Source organism: Cygnus atratus, chromosome 3 (assembly GCF_013377495.2).
Source record: "Cygnus atratus isolate AKBS03 ecotype Queensland, Australia chromosome 3, CAtr_DNAZoo_HiC_assembly, whole genome shotgun sequence".
Lineage (NCBI taxonomy): Eukaryota > Metazoa > Chordata > Aves > Anseriformes > Anatidae > Cygnus > Cygnus atratus.
Window position 1 is genome coordinate 566,529 of NC_066364.1, and position 19,746 is coordinate 586,274.

At 42.7% G+C, this 19,746-nt stretch overlaps 1 protein-coding gene across 9 annotated transcripts in view; it reads right to left on the bottom strand.

Annotated features, from left to right (window-relative positions):
• Positions 1 to 19,746, bottom strand: part of DTNB (dystrobrevin beta) — a 199,798-nt gene that overhangs the window by 58,728 nt on the left and 121,324 nt on the right. For all 9 annotated transcript variants that reach the window (XM_050710129.1, XM_035568289.2, XM_050710128.1 and 6 more), the window contains 3 exons: positions 8,581 to 8,666; positions 6,774 to 6,887; positions 1,732 to 1,828 (listed from right to left, as the gene is read on the bottom strand). In XM_050710129.1, coding sequence (XP_050566086.1) covers positions 1,732 to 1,828; positions 6,774 to 6,887; positions 8,581 to 8,666 — 297 coding nt within the window. The remainder of the gene's footprint in view (positions 1 to 1,731; positions 1,829 to 6,773; positions 6,888 to 8,580; positions 8,667 to 19,746) is intronic.

A 19,746-nucleotide genomic window follows, 5' to 3' on the forward strand; every position in this document is an offset into this window, starting at 1 on the left:
CCGTAGCCTCTGCTCTCCTCACCAGTGAGTCACTCATATCAGCATCTGCTGCTGCTCCACACAACACCACGCTCCCTTGTCCAAGCAGCCGGGCAAGAGGCTGCACACACCATTTGGGCAGTCAGGAGTTGGGAACTTGACGGCCAGGACAGCACGGCCATCAATCCACCCGTGGCCAGGGGACAGATAAAGTTTTGCGGGCTGCTTGTACAGGTTCCAAGTAGTACATCTCTCTTAGCCAGACAATCTACCTTGCCTTCAAGGCTTTCAAGGTGGAAGAGCAGAAAGTCAGGCCGGATGACGGAACAGCCACTCAACCCAATGGAGATGACAGCATTCACACCAGCTAGTGTTGGGGAGGATTAATGTCTGAAGGCTCACGAGTGATTTGAAAACAATGTTAAAGCATTAAACATGTTAAAGCAAAATATCTGTACTGATTGTGTGTGCAAGGTAACGCCTAAAATGCTAAGGCTGTGGTCATCTGAACCACAAAGAATCAAACCATTTCTGAAACAACAACTTTTTGTACTTTCTGAAATTTGTAATTCAGTTTTGGATGCCCATCTTCAGAAACTCACACTTGAACTTACAAAGGTTTAGGGTCTGCAGAAGTCAAATTTAATTTAGCAAATTATTATCTTCAATATTTTTAGAAGGTGGATGTTAACTGTCTGAGCGGAAAAAAGTTACAGTGTGCAGGACCACTGGCATAAAAATATACCTCCCAAATATTAATTCTAGCCATGTGCTCATCTGCACTGGGAGGCTAGAAACAACAACAACAACAAAAAAAAACACAGCTACTTCTAAAGAGTATTTGATCATAGCCTTGTATGTACATTCCTATTCCAGAATACAAGTCTAATCTAAAGAGTGACTGAACTTCATGTTTATATACTATGTGAATTAATTATCATTTTCAAGTGCAGTCAAGCTCTACGCTTTTCTAGAACTATCAAGAGGTGGCTATAGCTAAACCATAAAACCCTGTGCTTTTCCTGTCACTGTGATCCCTCTCCCATTTCTTCCACTGTGTATTGTATCTTTGTTGCATCTTAGATCAAAAACTCTTTGAATAAGGACAATGTTTTCTCATTCATTTTATGTAATGAGGCTCTTGTCCAATTTAAAGAATGGAAAGAATAAACACACAATAATATTTCAAACTCTGGTAATCAACTACGAGCTCAGTTCTGGCAGTATGCTATGAAAAGAATAATGGACCCTCAACAGAAATCCAAACAACATCATGCAATACAGATCAGAACCAACACCATCATAATGTAAAGCAAAAAGAAAAGACCCTACAAACATCAAAGGGTTACTGTGGTAGTGCTTGGTGAAACACTGCCATGCCACTGGGGAGTCCTATTCTGTACTACAGTAACTATAGTTTCCTGTTTATTTTCCAGTTAAACTCAGAACTAAATTGTTACCCAGAACAGCATGTAGATTATTACCTAATCTAATTTTTCTCCAAAACCTTCCTATTCTTACATGTTCTTGATATTTTAACCAAAAGAGCAGCATACGAACCTGAAATCTCATTAACCATCTGCACCAATATGCAGAGCCAGTAAGGAAATGACTTTTTGCAAAGTCCTTGTATTCCTTATGAAGTATTTATGATAGTAAGAACAGCAAAGCAGGAATCTCAGAACGGCAATAGTGAATTCCAGACCTGTGGGAGAGAAGGATGCACTGCATTTCTGACATGAAATGGCTTACTTTGAGCAGTTTCATCAGCCCTTCAAGCTGCACCATCAGTTCTCTTCTGCTTTCTTGGAGCGCAGACATCCTCTGTTCCAGTTCATCCTTTCTCTGCCTGTTCAAGTTATATGAAAGAAAATGTCAGAAAATAAACTTTGGGTATTTCAAAACCACGTCAGGAAATTCAGACATAACTCTGCTTTTTGTCACTCCCCCCTGCTTCCAGTTTATAAAAATATTGCAAAATACTGTACAATGACCATGAAACCTATATACAAAAATCAGACTTTTCACTTAAAATCCAGAAATCTACAGTTAACATCTTGGTAGTAGAAAGCTTTTTTCAAAAGCACTGTATTTTGAGAAAAAAAGCCAGCTTCCTTTTAAGAACACTCTTAACGTCAGAGCCAGGCATCCTGCAGAGCTTTCAGACAAGAATGAACTATGGGAGGGAAGAAAGAAAAAAAAAAAAAAAGAGGAGAAAAGGCTGCAGATGTTTGGAAAGGAAAAGCACTGGGCTATCACCTATCTGGATGGAGACTCGGCAGAGCTATTTCTGTCCAGCAGTGTGACGTACGATCTTTGACACATTTGTTCTATTCTACCAGAACCCATGTAACAAGAATAGGAGGCAATAAGTGTCTTTCCCTCTCCTTGGCATCAAAAAACCACTGCATTTCTACAGATGCCTATCTGCGGGAGATCTAAGGAAATATGACTGTATGGTTTGTTTTTATATTAAAAAAAAAAAACAAAAAAAACACAAAGAAGTAACTAATACAAAGAGAAATTCAAAGACGAACTGTCAACACGTCAGAAGTTCAGTATCTTATATGATTTAAAAAATGCTGGACCCCACAAATCACAAACTTTGGAATAATAAATAACTGTAAGAAAAAGCAGATGAGAAAGGCTTATCTAGTCTTTGACAGTTATTTTTGTGGACATAATAATGTCTTCCTCCAAAGTTAAAGGCACCACATATTGAAGACTGAATTTTTAAATGCCTTAGATCTTATCTATACTGTTACATGATGTACAATGGATAAATCATTCTGTGAATTTTAATAACCAACAGGTTTTAGAAGCACCAATTGGACATCAGAATCTGGAACTGAAACAGGCCTCTTACTTAGATGGAATATATTTGTTGAGTATGACTTGCTTTTATTGTAGTGACTGTGAATACAATACACAGAAAGCATTCACCCCAACCAGAAAACTGTTAAGATTACATTATAGAATTAACCAGTTTCTATACTGATTCTTAAAAGAACAGAACATTATGAACACTATTCTATGATTAGCTATCCTAGGTATCTTTAAACTCTTTTTGTATTTTGATGAATGTGGTTATTAAATACCCATATATATATATATATATATTTAAAACAACAAGGCAGCAAAGAGATGATTATATATGCATGGTCACCTGGAATATGTTAAAAAAGCATGATAAGCATAACTCTTTATGTTTATATTGTCCCTTTTCTGTGGGTCAGTTCGAAGTCTGTAGCTTTTTATTCTATAGTTATTTAATATAACATTCTGGTAAACAATTACAAATAATGTAAAAATCAACATATTGAATATGTGCAGCTCTCCAAATGTAATTGTTAATTAAGAATCAACATCATTGTGTGTATCAGATTTTGGTTGATGTTATTCTTTTTTTTCTTTTTTTCTTTTTTTCTTTTTTTTTTTCCTTTCAGGGAAGAAAAAAGAGGAACTGTTTGTCAATGACAAAAGGTGTTAAATGTTATAAAATAAAAATGACAGGTCAGTCTCTAGAGACAGAAATGCAGAGATGCAGTTTGAGGCATATGCCTGGAACAAACTGATCCATGGCACCTGTGTATAAATGAGCATCCTGAGCACATGCAAGCAGAAGAAACTAAGAACAACAGGACAGAAATCTGTAAGATGACAGATGCAGCCTTACTTCATCCATGGTTACCTTTGCCAACAATGTGATAGAGCTGACTCATCCTTATGGGCTGTGTTGTCTGCAAATTTTTAAACCTGTGACAAGCTGATTTACCATGGATTAACATTTCATGCTTTCATACATGCAATTGAGATGATTTGGTTATGTGTGCTTAAATGTTATCGAAGGCAAGGTCATCAGGCACTGCTCACAGAGGCTTGGGGAAGGGCTCCTGGATGGCTGTGACTTGGTGAGTACGTTGCCATCCCAGCTAACCCGCCAATTGTGAACTTCCAGTGTGATGCTATGCAGTCAAGAAAATTAATGCGTGCTTTGAATTTATTAATGAGAGTGATGTTTGGTGGTAAGAAAGCTAACATTAGTTCTATCTATAGCACCAGTGACTACTTAGGAGAACTGCAGCCAGCACTGCAGCCTATATATAGAAGAGATGCAGAGGACTTAGGAAGAACTTCACAGCAAGCTGGAGATCTGGCAAACCTGCTGTATGGAGAGACTGAAGAAGTTCACAGAATCACAGAATCCCAGAATGAGATTGAAAGGGACCTCTGGTTCCAAGTAGTAGACCTCCTCTGAGGTCTCCCCTCAGTCTTCTCTTTTCCAGGCTGACCAGGCCCAGCTCTCTTCAGCCTGTCCTTGTGTGACAGGTGCTCCAGGCCTCTCAGCATCTTCATAGCCCTCCTCCGAACTTGCTCCGGTAGTTCTATGTCCCTCTTGTACTGGGGAGCCCTGAACTGGGCACAATACTTCAGGTAAAGCCTCACCAGGGCTGAGTAGATGGGCAGGATCACCTTCCTTGACCTGCTGGCAACACTCTTCCGAATGCACCCCAGGATCCCATTGGCCTTCCTGGCCACAAGGGCACACTGCTGACCCACGGTCAGCCTGCTGTCCACCAGGACTGCCAGGTCCCTCTCTGCAGAGCTGCTCTCCAGCAGGTCAGCCCCCAGCCTGTACTGGTGCTTGGGGTTATTCCTCCCTAGGTGCAGGGCCTTGCACTTGTCCTTGTTGAACTTCATGAGGCTCCTCTCAGCCCATCCCTCCAGCCTGTCGAGGTCATTCAAGTCATTTATGCAGGAAGAGGAAGAAGGGAAGGAGTCAAAATCTCTAAGTACTTGCATTCAGACAGGAGTTTTGAAAAGGATCTCTTTAGCTCAGCAGACAAAAGCACAGAGAAAGACAACGTTTGGAAAATGGCACTCGGCATACGAAGGTTAGAAATAACATGCACACTCCTAGCCCACTGAGCACAGACAAAGCACAGAAGCTAACTGACGATCTCATTAACAGTATGAGGGGATGTGGTATTCTTTCCATCTCTAAAATGAAAGCTCAAATGTCTGTCTGGAATGGGTGGATACTCTTAGTCCATTGGTAAGAGAACTGCAGGAAGAAATTTCCTAGCCTGGGTGATGTAGAAGGACAGATTGGAAATCATGATAATTCTTGACTGTTTGTACATGCTTGTGGTAGTTTTACCTTGCAAGGCAGCTGGACTCCACCACAACTGCTCTCTCACTCCCCTCCAAGTACAATGCTGTAATTCAACCTTTTTTACATTAGTGAATCTCCTGTGGGAGAAACTGTGACAGGGACTCACAGAAACTGTGTCAGGGGTGTGATGATGGGACAAGAGGGAATGGGGTTTAGCTTTAAACGAAAAGAGGCCAGGTTTAGATTAAAGGAGGAAACTTTTTACTCTCACCACTAAGGTCGGCGAGGCGCTGGTGCAGGCTGCCCCAAGGAGCTGCTGATGCCCCATCGCTGGCAGTGCCCAAGGCCAGGCTGGATGGGGCTGGGGGCAGCCTGGGCTGGGGGAGGTGTCCCTGCCCATGGCAGGGGTTGGAACTGGATGAGCTTTAAGGTCCCTTCCAACACAAACAATTCTGTGATTCTATGAAAGACATCAAGAAACTGAAAGCTCTTACTGCTCTTGAGATCATTGCCTCACTTCAAAAAACACATGCTTTATCTGTGGTCTGAATGTGCCTGGTTTCCAATTTAAGCTCTTGGCGCTTATTGCATCTTTCTCTGTTGGATCAAACAGCATATCAAGTTGCCTCGCAATATCCTTTTTTCCAGCTCTTGCATAACATTTGTTGATATCTTCTGCTTCCTCCCCAGTTTTTAAACATTTAAAAAATACATACATAGCTATGTAAAGCACATAGCTAGAAAATCTCTGCACTGTTATCATTAAAGAATGAAAATACCAGTGAGATATGAAATGTACCATAATGTAGCACATTCTGTATGAAAAAGTAATGACAGAAGTTGAAAGCTTTAAATTTTGCCGTATGGGACTAGATTATACTCTGTAGACACCACCTTCAGTTGTAGCAGCTCCATGACAAGACCACTGCACTTTACGGAAAACCTTTAAGCACTAATGGGAAGCACAACAATTTTGCCATTTACTAAGTGGACAGAAAAAAAGTTTACCTCAGCAAATAAAATACAATGTAGTTTTCAAAGAGCTGTTGCTGCCAAGAGCTTAAATTTTAAAACCTACTTTAGATTACAAACACCATTTTTGAAGGTTAAGCTATGAAATCAACTAGTAATGGAAGATGAAATAAAATATAGCCAGAGAATACACTTGTGACTATCCAAACTATGAAACACTTTATTCTATAAATACTGACAATTTCTCCATTACTTAAAAATGTAAACTTGAAGAGGCTTTGAAGATCTTTCTCCAACTGTGGCTGTGTGTCTGAATATTTGTAGGTATGAATTTTCATAGTTTCAGTGATTAATCAAATAACTGACACTTATCTTCAATTCCACCCTTTTGTACAATACATAATAAGCAGTTAAACCATTTTTCTGCTCAGTTTTTCTTCTTTGCAAACAGTTTTCTGAACTATACAAAGAATTTGTTTTCAGAGACTTTTATTTACTTCTAAATCCACTTATAAAAGAACAAATTGTAATATGCCGTCAGTCTTCAGAATTCAGCAGTTCAAAGTAACACTTTAGGGTTATTGAAGATACGCTGCTGTTATGCTGTCCAGGATAACATTTATCATTGTCTGTGCTAAAGAACAGACCACATGGGCTGATCAGCCACGGTATCAAATGCACACAAGCTTTTAGATATTTCTTTTACCGTAGAAGCCTGAGTTCAGCCAGTAAAGTTGGGTTCTGCTGGGCTTTCTCGGGTGTGGGCTGTGAGGCTTGTTCATGCTCCAGTCTCAGACGCTGAATTTCTTGGAGTATCTCTCTATATCAGTGACAGAGGGAAGATTAAAGAGGAATAGGGTCAGCCTTTATACTGCTCTTAAAATACTGTTATAACCCTTCAAATACTGTTACAACCCTTCAAGCACTCTTTCTGTCAGTCTTCATGTATGACTGACACAGACTCAAATCCGAGACAGGTAAGTTAGCGCAGTCCTATGAATTGCTGTAATACACACAGGAAGTTTATTACTTAAGTAATAAGAAGCATGAAATTGCTCGCATGCCATATGCTGGCAAGGTCTCTTCAAAACCTTTTGTGTGGAATGGGCTAAGGGACCGCTCTAAGAGGAAGCTCCATTTTCAGCATAGCCCGCTCTCACACATATTCCATCAGAAGGGCTCTGAAGGAGCGGCACCGGCAGCAGGGCTGATGTTGGTTGGCCTCCCACTCACCCTTGCGAGGCTCCTGGCAGGCAGCAGGAGTAAGCCAAGCACCAGCTCCTGGCCGTATCAGCTCACAGTAACAAAGACGAGCTGCCCTGAGGCCTCACAAAGGGAAGGCAAGCAGCTAGCAGCCACAGCACTGCACGTGCTCCCAGCTGCTGCTGCGGGTAGGAGATGCATCCCTTGCGGCTCAGGACTCATTTATTAACAGAGAAATAAAATCTTTCTGATCTGAGAATGAAGATTACAATCTCTAAATCTCTCCCCCTTGCTCTTTCTTTAAGCTGCTCTCCTTAAGAGGTTTCATAACAGCACTGATTTAGATCTCCCTTATCTGTGATCTTAATGAATAATTTCAAATACCTGCAGGCTCTCTTGGTAGCGTACTAAAACTATGACACTTACATGGTGCAAGGATCAAGGTACACAAACCCCTCAGGAACTGGGACTCCTCCAAATGAACCTTACTAAATATATTTACCTGGTCTGCTGAGGCTGCCTTGGCAATTCTCAAGGCCCAAGGGGTGATGCAAGCCTACGCACCCAGAACAGGGAGACCCGGGTATAGCTGTGAGGCCAGCACAGCACCAGGACCCCAAGGCGACCTACTGGCTGGCTGGGCAATACAGCGTGTTGCTTTTGCAACTGCTCAACAGCTTGCTTTTTAGAACAGCACCCCCTTACTTTCTCTTAGGCAGAGAAACATGAACTTGACATGTGGGTGGTGAAGAAGCAGGTAAGTGCAAATGCAGTATTACAACAGAAACAGTTATCTCTTAACAGCCCCTCTGGAACAAGAGAAGGAAACCAGCTCCTACAGTCCATCTCCTATTTTTTTCAGGCCTCCTAATTTCCTCAGACTCCTTTGTCTTCCAGCAAAAGGAAAAAATCCCCATTTTTCCCAAGTTATGTTTATCCACCCCAATCTTTCAACCTGCCTGCTCTACGACGTAGCTGATTTATTTTCCTGCTGCCACCTGAATGGTTTACCCAGCTGTGATGTTTGCTGGGTTTGAGGACAGCAATACAGATACTCAGTATTGGTTAAGATGATTTTAAGAAGATCAGTTAAAAAGATCAACCTACTCCCTGAGGAATAATAGCACTGCAGCTGCATCAGCATGGTGCTAATTGGTTAATGAGGGAGATACACCCTTCAACAAAAGATCTAGGAAAACAATCTGGTTGATATAATACAAACAGTTAAAAACAACAAAGCATAGGATTAAAGGCTTTTCTCTCCTCAAATGTTTCTCCTTAAACAATACTGATCAAAGCTTGGTTTTTACCTGTTTTTGTTTTCCAGCTCTGCTATCAGCTGTCTTTGTTGTTTATTGGCATCAAAGTTGAAACCCAGGTCTGTTGGTGGGCGAGGCTGGTGGATGGAGAACAGAGAAAAATTAAACACAGTATTCATTACCTGTTAACCACATATGACACTGTTTGGATCCAGTCCCATGTTTCCTGACTGCCACAGTACAATACTAACAGCCCAGATTGCAAAGCTATTAAAAAAGCTGTGCTGAGATGGACTACTGGGGTACATCTGATCACGGTGTCTCAGAAATACTGCTTTAGGACTCATGAAATCATAGGACTCTGGCTATGGGTACCTCTGCCTACGCTATGAATCATCTGTTAACACCATCAGTTTGAGGAATTTTATTTGCCATTTTTTAAAAGACCTTCAGAAAAAAATACAGCATACCTACCTGTTCTTAAAGCACAGACAGGCTTCCCTGGGAAGAGATGCAGTTACACCTTCTATCATAAAGTCTTTTAGTGAAACACTGACCTTCCATTACGTCAGTGAGTGAAGAAAAGTTAGAATAACTTATAGCCAGGGTCATGGTACCTATACCACTGCTGAACATCAGAACACACTGCTGACGGCGTGACTAACTCCTGTTCTCCATTTTCTTCTTATAATACACTGGCACAATGTAGTGTCATTAATGCTTAGAAATATTTTGACAGAAATATCTTTACAGCAAGGTCTTCAAACAGCTTCTGCAGCAAGCCGATACCAATTTCTCATGCTTTCTCTAGGTCCAATTTCTCCCCTTCTTCCAATTCATCAACTCAGCAGTGACGCTGGGGTTAAATGAAGTCTTTCAGTGCTGTTAGCTTTTGTGGATTCAGCGCTAACTAAATGTGAATCCAGGTTCACTGCCTCTTTGTGTTTGGCACACTTTTCACCAGCAGCCATCACCACCACTGAGAAAAGCACTGCGCAATTAAACAAGGATTTGTACTTTGTGGGAGAACCTGTTAGCAGCTGGGCTGCAGGATGAAGAAGCCAGTTACAAGGACTAAGAATGGAAAGAGAATTATAGGGTCTTGTCCTGGTTCAGTGCATTTCGCCAGTGGAATCCTAAGATGCTGCTTAGGAGGTCCCACGCAACTCAAAACCATCCTGGCCATCAGACACAAGAAGTTCTCCTTGGGAGAACTTGGAGCTGGGGAGACATCTTTCATCGAGGACAGGTCTCCTTGGCTGAGGAACAAGGCAGTACATAGGGTCTGCTTTTGGCACCGGGTCATTACTGCCTCTGACTTCCTTACTCTGCCTGTCTTTGGCTCCAGCATAGATAGGGTGCACTCATTTTGGCAGTGCAGATGACTACGGCCATGGTGCCATGCTTCTTGCCACGTCTTTGGGAAATGGGGTGTCAGTATCCCCAGAAGTGTGCTAATGGAGGAGATGCTGTAAGCGCTGCCAACCCATCCCGCAGCGGCTGTGCGCTGGGACCGGAGCGAGGAGAAGGACCTCGCAGTTCAACTCTGAGCTTGTCACGTTTATGACATTACCACAAGGATGCCTTGGATGTGGCAGAACAGTCCAGAAGTGGGCAAAGGGCGCCTGGTAGTCACCCCACTGCTGGTGCCAGAAGGATGACGGCAGGTACCAAGGCACTACGCAGCAGCTGTGCCGAGCGGCAGATCTCCGGGGCTTTGTCAACAGCTCCGAGTTTCGGCGCTCTGTTTTTGCCTTTTCATTCTCATTTGATCTCAAGATTTCAGAGATTTTTACCACAACATTTTCAGAAAGACCTCAGGTTGGGTTCCTGGTTTGAGAAAACACTTTCACAACCACTTCCGGAAAGTATTTGGTAGAAATACAGCAGATGGATGAAGAGCTCGGCATCTACTGCTGCTTCCACAAGGTGGACAGTAGCAGTGCCAGGACAGAGGCGGCAGACACCGCTACGCTTTGAGCTGTTTCACTGTGGGTACCTGGACACAACCCTGACTGGACTTCGGCTGAAGCACGGATAGCAGCTCTCTCCTTGGGCGATGCGACACTCATGTGGTGGGGAGGTCTGTATGTGGTAAGTGAGCCTTGCTTGAGTGACACGACTACAAGCTGGTCTTCTGCGCTTTCCCGAGCGATCTGATGGCTAATTCAGGAGTTTCCTAATGACGTGGAAATTGTCAGTGTGAAAGCTGCTTGGTAAGGCAGGGCCCAGGCAAGAAGAACCAAACCAGCTTGAGAGTTAAAATGAACAGTGTGAGAAAATAGAACGTAAGTACCAGAGAAACCTCAGTGCAGAAGCACTGTCCTTGGTGGCAAGGTCAGAAAGGGCCCTCTCCCCCGGCAATGGCAGGCGCAGGGTGCACGCTGCTCCCAGACCAGGCCGGGGGGCAGAGGAGCCAGAAGAGGGCCGTGATGTTCAGGTGGTGCTGGGGCCTCCAGCGCAGCGTAGGCAGCAGCACTGCCACCACGCTGTCCTTTCTGAGGTGACCTCTCTGTGAAACCTCTGTCCTGTGCTGATGACACCTGCTATGACCAGCTGGTTCCCCCAAAACGGTGAGTCACAGAGCTGAGGTCCCGTGGTGTCCCCATGTCCTGCTGCCAGCAGCTAGGAGGACAAGCGCAGGTGACGTGCTTCAACTGCAGCCTCCTCTGGGGCTCCTGGGGCTCCATCTGAGGCACAGGAACCTTTGTTCTGCCACAAAGGAGGACTGTGCCTATGAAAACAGCCTTGTCCTTAATCCCTTTCTTCAGAAACCCTGTCCAAAGCCTGAAATCACCGTCATGACCTAAAGTACTCAAGCCCTCAGGAGCAAAGACAAGACTGCAGAGGAATCTGAGCCTGTATTACCACTGTCCCATTTCACTTGCACAGTCTCCAAGAGGAGGAACATCCCACATGCTGCTCGCTCAAATGTCACAAGCTGAGAGGTCATTTGGAAACTGTGCAGTGTGTATTTTGTATGACAATTCAGTATTTTCTTATTTGTTCTATTTCTTCCAAAAGTCCAGTTAAGTTATAGATGTAACTCCATGTCACAGAATTGTTGGAGTTCAAAAAGACCTTTTGAGATGTCTAATACAACACCCTTCTCAAAGCAGAGTCAAGTAGAGTGTGGTACTCAGGACATCATAGAATGATAGAATCACAGAATGGCTTGGGTTGGAAGGGACCTTAAAGATCATCCAGTTCCAACCCAAACCATTCACCTCCCCCCAGCCCAGGCTGCCCCCAGCCCCATTGAGCCTGGCCTTGGGCACTGCCAGGGATGGGGCACCCACAGCTTCTCTGGGCAACCAGTGACCGTGCCTCACCACCTTCATAGTAAATGATTTCTTCCTTACACCTAATCTAAACCTACCCTAATTAGTTTAAAGTCATTACCCCTTGTTCCATCACCCCACTCCCTGACAGAGTCCCTCCCCAGCTCTCCTGCAGCCCTCTTTAGGTACTGGCAGGCCGCTGTAAGGTCTCCTTGGAGCCTTCTCTTCTCCAGGCTGAACAACCCCAACTCCCTCAGCTGGAGCCCTGGTCTCCCTCAGGAGAGGTGCTCCAGCCCCTTGATCATCTCTGTGCCCTCCTCTGGACTCGTTCTGTGTCCTTGTGCTGGGGACCCCAGAGCTGAACGCAGTAAGCGTACATCGTCCAGCTGTGTTTGAATATCTCCAGGGAAGGAGACTCCACAACCTGTAGGGGCGACCTATTCCAGTGTTTGAGCACCCTTGCCATTTGGAAGCTTTTTCTTCTGTTTAAATGGAATTGAGCTCAAGTCCATTGCCCTTCAGAGGGCACCACTGAAAAAAGTCTGGCTCCATCAGCTGAGTTGCCACCATCATGCAGAAATAGATAATAAGCCTCATATGAGTCTTCTCAAGGCTAAAGAAACCCAGAAAAAAAAATCAGGCTGCCAATTGTTCACCAACATCTAAACCTCCCAAGTTCTCGAATGGCATGTGATGCTCAGCCTGAACATTTGCAAAGGGGATGCCTATGCTGGTGACTTAAAAAGCACCAGGCAGAGGCACTGGAACTTGATCACCCACATTAGCAGATATTTAGTATGGCCCCTGACATATTTTTAGCCCAGCCTAGCTATCTCTCTGAGAAATTCTCAGCATGGTTTGGGATTTACCTTAAGCTGAGAACCATCTGCAACAGGTGGTTTGTAGCAGCTGCACTGTTCGGGTGGGTGAGAGAGCTCAGTATTATAGATGCAGGCACTAGAAGTGTTTGATAAGTATGCTATACACAAAGCCTGAGTGTCTATTGTACGCTGAGGAGTGCTCTGATCTTGAGAAATCGCACTTATCTCTCACCTAATCTGTGCTACATTGTGGAGTCAGGAGAAGAAGAGTCTAAATTCTTGCATACCCAGAAAGTAAGAGTATCAGAGCGTCATGGACAGCACTGAGCCTGTTAGAAAAAACAACAGAGGCACAAGTCTAATTGCTAGCACGCTTGTCCAGAAAATGTCTGACAATTCTAAATATATCTGACCTTGACTGGGTAATAAGACACAGCCCCTGTGCCAGCCTCCTTAATGAACAGGCATCCTGGGAGGCCGCACGCTCCATCCTTCCTGCCAGCAGGAGTGCAAGGTGCAGCCTCGCGTCTGAGAGCACCCCTGGGATTTCTATTTGTGCTCTCTGGGTTAGGCTTTATATAAAACAACAACAACAACAACAAAAAAAACCCATGATGGTCTAATATTAAAAAACTTTAACTGTCCAGGACAAGTAACTTACAATCTTGGAATAAAAACTCTGTTTAAAAAACTGATTGCAGACAACTTAGATATTTCAAGTAGCTGGGGTGTGAAGAAATTCATCAGGGCACTATGTTTTTCGTACTTACATAAACCCAAAGCAACCTCAGAGCTTTCGTGTTCACCTCCAAAAGCACTACGTTTCTTAAGGCGACGCTCTGGAGGCCAGAACAGGGTATCCATAAAGCTCACATCTGCAAACAATGTACGAAGGAACTAACAACTACAGACCACTCAGCTTAACCTTAGTTCCTGGAGAGAAAACACGTAATAGAACTGCTTGGAAGTACTTAGAAGATAGGCTAAGTAACAGTCTACATAGAGTTTTAAGAAGAAATCATGTTACAGCAAACTACTTGTCTTCCATAGTAAAAATATAATCCTGCATATAGGAGAAAAACTATTAATGATACACTTTCACTTCAGCCATGCTTCTGACATCCCCTTATGGGTTTTACAGCTTTTCTCTTAGATCTGGTAACATTACATATTTTCATTAATATCATAGAAGATGGAATAGAGTATTTGCTTCACATTTGCAGACTGTATCACACTGTGACAAGCTCATAGGACTTTAGAGGACACAATTAAAATATAAAATCACGTGAGAACTTCTAGAAATGGTTTGAAGAAATAGGTTGCATTCTATCAAGGCAAGTGCAAACTCTCATATTTACTTTTAACCTGTCAATTGTATAAACACCTGCATAAAGACAGCAGTTCTGCAAAAAAGGATCTGCAAATGAGAGTGGTTTGCAAACCAAATGTGGTCAATAACATCGTGCTTTTGCAGAGTCCTGGAATGGGTCGTTTGAAACAGGGGGTGCTGTGTGCTATAATGTGTGACTTACCCCTGTTCTCTAATCCAGGTGAACTACTGTTTCCAGCCTGAGAGTAATTCAAAAAAAGCTAAGAGCTAACTGGAGCAAACAGGGTGAACAAGAATGACCAGAGGTCTATAAATAATGACAATGAGGAAAGTCTGAAAGACTGAAGAGAGTAAAAGAAGGAGAGGAGACAACGTAAGAAATTTTAAATATACAATGCTTATTGCAAAGAGGAAAGTGATATATTATTCTTCATGTCCCATGAAGTAGGAGAATGCTTAGTGGGCTCAAACCAAGCAAGGAATAATTATGTTAAGATTCAGGAAAATCTTTTTATCGGTAGATGAACTTACAGATTGGAACAAATTGCCTCAATGGACTCCATCTGGAGTGGACTCCATCCACTATTTGTTTTTGTTTTTTTAAATTACTTGGCTAAGCGTCTGCCCAAGAAGGCTCATGCAAAGCTGAACTGGCCCACAGTAGGCAATGCCTGCAGCTACCCCTCCGTCACTCAAACGCAGCAGCCACCGAGCCAACGGGGCGCTCCAGTTTTTATCGATGCGAGTGCCTGCATGTAAAGCATCTACATCTATAGCATCAAACTATTACTTGCATAGAGATAAGGGGTACGATCGGATTTTAAAAAGCCATGTTCAGCTTTAATTTTCATACTTCAGAGCAAGGCTGTTTGTTTTGCCATTTCCACCCTCTACAGATTCCTCACAGGTCACTGTTCTCTTACAAAGGATGCAAGAGAAAAACTTCCTTTAATCAATAAACAAAGCTAGGTAGCTTTGTTCTCTCTATTTAAATCCATTTTGGAAACGCATCAACTGCTGCTTCCATAGCTGCAACTTTTTTCTGAGTATTTTTTCCTGCAGTATTGTAAACAGGAATGTCTCAGAACATATGATAAATAATAATCCTATCTTAAAAAACTTAAAAAAAAAAGTCATCTTTCTTCTAAGATACCCTCAGAATGTCCTATAACTCATATTTCTATCAAATCTAAAGATATTAGAGTTCTCTATTTTCAACCTCGTGAATCTAGAATCATCAGCCTAGATCATAGAATGGTTTGGGTTGGAAGGGACCTTAAAGATCATCTAATTCCAACCCCCCCTCATAGGCAGGGACACCTCCCACTAGACCAGGTTGCTCAAAGATACATATATTACAGTTGTTTGAATAAACAACTTCCACTCTCTTCTGTTTTGATTCAAGTCATTTTTTAACTTTCTCCTTTAAAGCCAGAATATCTGACTCCCAGGCACCTTTCTGCTCCCACCACCTCTCCAGCCCTTTGATTAGGTTTTCTCTTTCAGTCTTCCTTTTTTCTCTGTTATAATTCTGGTTACGGGTCTCCTTTCAGACTGATTTATAAACCTCTAAAGACCTGTGAGGAAAACCACATTATTTCACAAAAACTAATAAAATATTTGACCATCACATTGGCAGTAACAAAGAACTGCTTTTAACCACAAACTTTTTTTTTTTTTCAGTTCTTTCTATGATGGGAAGAAGTCTTTGTGTTTAGGTTGCAATTTTGGGTGACTTTTCTAGTAGCTCAAGAACTGCATTTATTTCATTTTTTTTCTCTAGCTGCCTAGAGCCTGGTAGTCTTAAAGCAGACAAACTTTGCAGTACCTGCGCAGTATCTGCCATTCTACCCATGAACACACCTGAGATCCAAACAAAGCATGCCGGGCACCTGTATTCACTTTCTCTCACAGATGGGAAGTCATTTAAGTAACCGAGAACCTCCTATCAGTCACTTTGCTCACAGAATCAGCAGTCTCAATCATTCCTTGAGTCACTGCTGATCAATAATCCCCCGGATTGTTTTACAACCTACCCAAGAAATGCCACTATTTTCTCTGTGACAAGCAAGTAGCTTCCTGCAGCCCATAAGGAAAAATGCAGTGTCGCAATGAAAGAATTTACCAGGGACATGGAGACCTGACAGTTTGTCACTACTTTTCTCAAGCCTAGATGACTGCAGATTACTTTACAGAGTGAAGGGCTTAACGAACTTTTGCAGCTATCTCTGGAAGTCACTGCTCTTCTGAAAACAGCGGATTTCATGGGTGAGGGAAGTATTTTTCAGGGTAGAATGATTCTGAAAAGTGGCTGAGGTGCTGGTGGACGCTGTGTGGGACCTGTTACTGGCCTAAGGGTTTCCAATCAAGTTCATATATGAGCAGTGCACTACACCTCGCGCTTGCAAATATTTCAAATGCATGTTCTGAATACTATTAGGAAATAATATTATGTATGATAATAGAAAGTATGAGATATCATTCAAATGTGCAAATATCAACCTGGGTTTCATGCTGGACAGCCTGTATTTCTTCAGTGAATAAATTCCTCCAGAACACAGGGAAGGAAACCTGCCTATAGTCACTGCTCTCATTGCTGCCCAGCATTTTATTATCAACAAATTCTTACTGTCACAGCTTTCAGTAGTGTCTTGGGTACATGGTACAGGATTGCAATGGCAAATGCTATTCTTGTAAATCCAGGAAGTATTTATTAGAGCATTTGCATGTTACTAATAACTACCTAGATGAAAGGTACCTGTCCTCTCTGTGAAATCATATGTGGTTCTTAAATCCTCTGCACTGAAAAATAAAAATGAAAAATAAAAACAAGCAATCCAAAACATTCACTTACTAGTCAGCATTCTTACATTTGCACTCCATCTCGCTGGGCAGGTATGAATGACTTGTGTCTTTCAAGATTTATTGCTGCAATTCCTCTCTTTAAAAAGCCTAGCTGTTTCAGCTCCCTACCTGCCCAGCAGCACTGAGCACCAGGGACATATCCCCTTTCTACACTCAATGTCATTGCACCAGTGTGAGATGTAAGGCCTTCAAAGTTACTACAACAAACCCCCAAACCCTACTTTTAACATTTGTATAAGAAAATGAACAGTTTAGATATTTTGTCCTATGTAGCTTTCTTTCTCCGTGAGGAGTAAGTATCTCAGAAAGAGAATGATCCTGACTGTTATGGCATAGACGCAATGTGGAGATCTTTTCTTGGCCCTCTTGGACACAGCCCACAGTTTTCTAACATGGGTTCCTGAGGCACTAATACAGCATAACCAAACCCCAAAATGTTATAGATCCATGCAGAAACAATCTACAAAGTTTATTCAGAGTAAAGGCATTCTGAAGTATGGCAGAGTGTGAAAAGAAAAAAGACTTTTTGATACAGTGAATTGTAACACAGGTCTCCAGTTCTATATCACACAGCAGCAAGACCAAAGCCACAGCTTTTTGAGCTGGAGACTAACATCTTATAAGGAAAAAAGAAAAAAAAAAGAAAAAAAAAGTTTCACAGCTAAGCAAACTCTCCAACATGACTGAAAGTGTGATCACCATCATTTTCTGCTGTCCTGGTGCTCAGCATGAATACTGAACTCTTACAAGTTCTGAGGATCATCAAAATGGCAAGCCCCATCCTCTCCCAGCAGTAAAATTCCTAAGAAGATGATTGTAAAATCTACTTAAAATCCTTAATATCACATAGGAACAGTACAACCTTCTAGCACTGTACTTCAGTTTTCCTATGAATAGGGCATTAAACTTGAGCACAATGCTGGACTTTCAAGCTGGACTGGTATTCGCCACAAGGAGCCTTCAGACCTCAGCTACAGTACACCTTTTTGGGTGAAAGCAGAGGATTTAATGAGACTTTTTAATCAAGCCCCCAGAAGCCAGTTTGGCAACTGCACTCCTCCATCACCTGGATTTGGAAGAAACTGTCAAAAACCTCTAAAGCTTGCTTCCTGTGGGCATCGGCTTCCCAGTTCCTTGGTGCAAGGACTACACCATGTCATGGAAAGCCTGCACCAGTATTTTACCTGCCCATCACTGTAGTGTCACAGTGTTCTTTGTGATCAAGACAGAAATAGAAACAAGTAACAAAAATGGTTCATATAACTACTGTATCCAGAAGGAAAGAAGATCCAAGAATGAGGCTGTGGATTTATCCTGGAAAGATGTACACCAGAAAATCTGATTTACTTGTTCTTTCTTTATTTAAAAAACATGTATGAAATATTACCTAATGCCTAAAAGAAGAAAAATTAGATGAAGAGAATATTACAAATATTATTTAGGTTGTAGGTACAGTAGATTTAATGAGATGAGATGAGATGATGATAGGCTTTTAGTATTGCTTAATGCTGAGGGAAGAAGAGCAATCACATACTGTTTTCAAAAAAGAGCAATATGCGCAAGAACCTAATTATCGTAACTCATCCACATAACTCAACCTAATTACCAACTCATCCATAATTGAGTATTTTCTCATATTTATTAGGTGCTCATGCTTTTCTTAGCAAGGCTGCACAGGTCAGCAGAGCCCTGCTAGGTGCGCGGTGTCTCTGTGTCCCCCTGCTCCTGCTGAGTGCCACGGGGCGCCGCTGGCTGCAGCGGGGCTCTCGCCATCAGTCAGTGGGAAGCAGCAGGCACTTCGGCTCATGGCCCAGACACCGACCTCTGCTTGTAGGAATCAGCCTGCCCAGGTACATCAGCAGAACCCCAGGAGGACCTGGGAGTGTGCTAACAGAGAAAATGGGTGAACAAGAGCTGAGGCAGAGCAGGTGGCAGGAGGTGGGAGAGGAGAAGGAGACATTGGCTTGGCAAGAGGGAGGTAGTGTAGGACACCAATGACAGAGGGCCTAGGGTTGTCTTGTACAAATGGCTGTATATATATGCACTTAGAATCACAAAATCATACAATCACAGAATATCCCGAGTTGGAAAGGACTCACAAGGACCATCGAGTCCAGCTCCTGGCTCCACACAGGTTCCCCAGAAATCAAACCAAGCACCTGACAGCGTTGTCCAAACGCCTTGAACTCCGGCAGGCTCGGTGCTGTGACCACTGCCCTGGGCAGCCAGTTCCAGGGCCTGGCCACCCGCTCGGTGAAGAACGATTCCTTAACATCCAACCTGAATCTGCCCTGACACAGCTTCGCATTGTTCCCTCAGGTCCACTCTTCCTCCCCTGAAATATACTTAACTATCCCTTCCCTTAAAAATCATCTTACGTGCAGGTTTAACTGTATTCAAGTAATATGGCAATATCGAGGTGGGACCTGATGTGTATGTAGAGGGGATTTTGTAACAGAGAGAAGGTGAGCGGGCTGGGGACACCAGAGGTCATTTTCAGTCTCCTGCCTTTGTCAAAAAGATAGCGCTCGATAAGAAATGCCAAATCTTTTCTTACCTCAGACTGACCACCTGAGCAGATCAGCAGAGGGAGACAAACAGTTCTGCTCTTAGAAGCAGTGATTTAAATGAAGTTTGGTATTCTTTCTCATAATTTCTTCACTTTATTCATCTAGTCACCTTCTGCTTTTCTCTTTTGCCTTCCATCTAATCGGTCTAGCGTAGCCAGCCAACACTTATTTTAATCCACAGCACTCTGCTGTGACCAAACTAGCAAGCCAAACATAGCCCTGAGCAACTTAAATTCAATAAAAAGGATTCTGCCCTCTGAAGACTGTTTTGAAGAAAACAGGAGTAACTCAGTCAAAGCTTTTCCTGAGTGAACGCAGACTAAACTGCTGTCTACCAGTGTATAATTGCA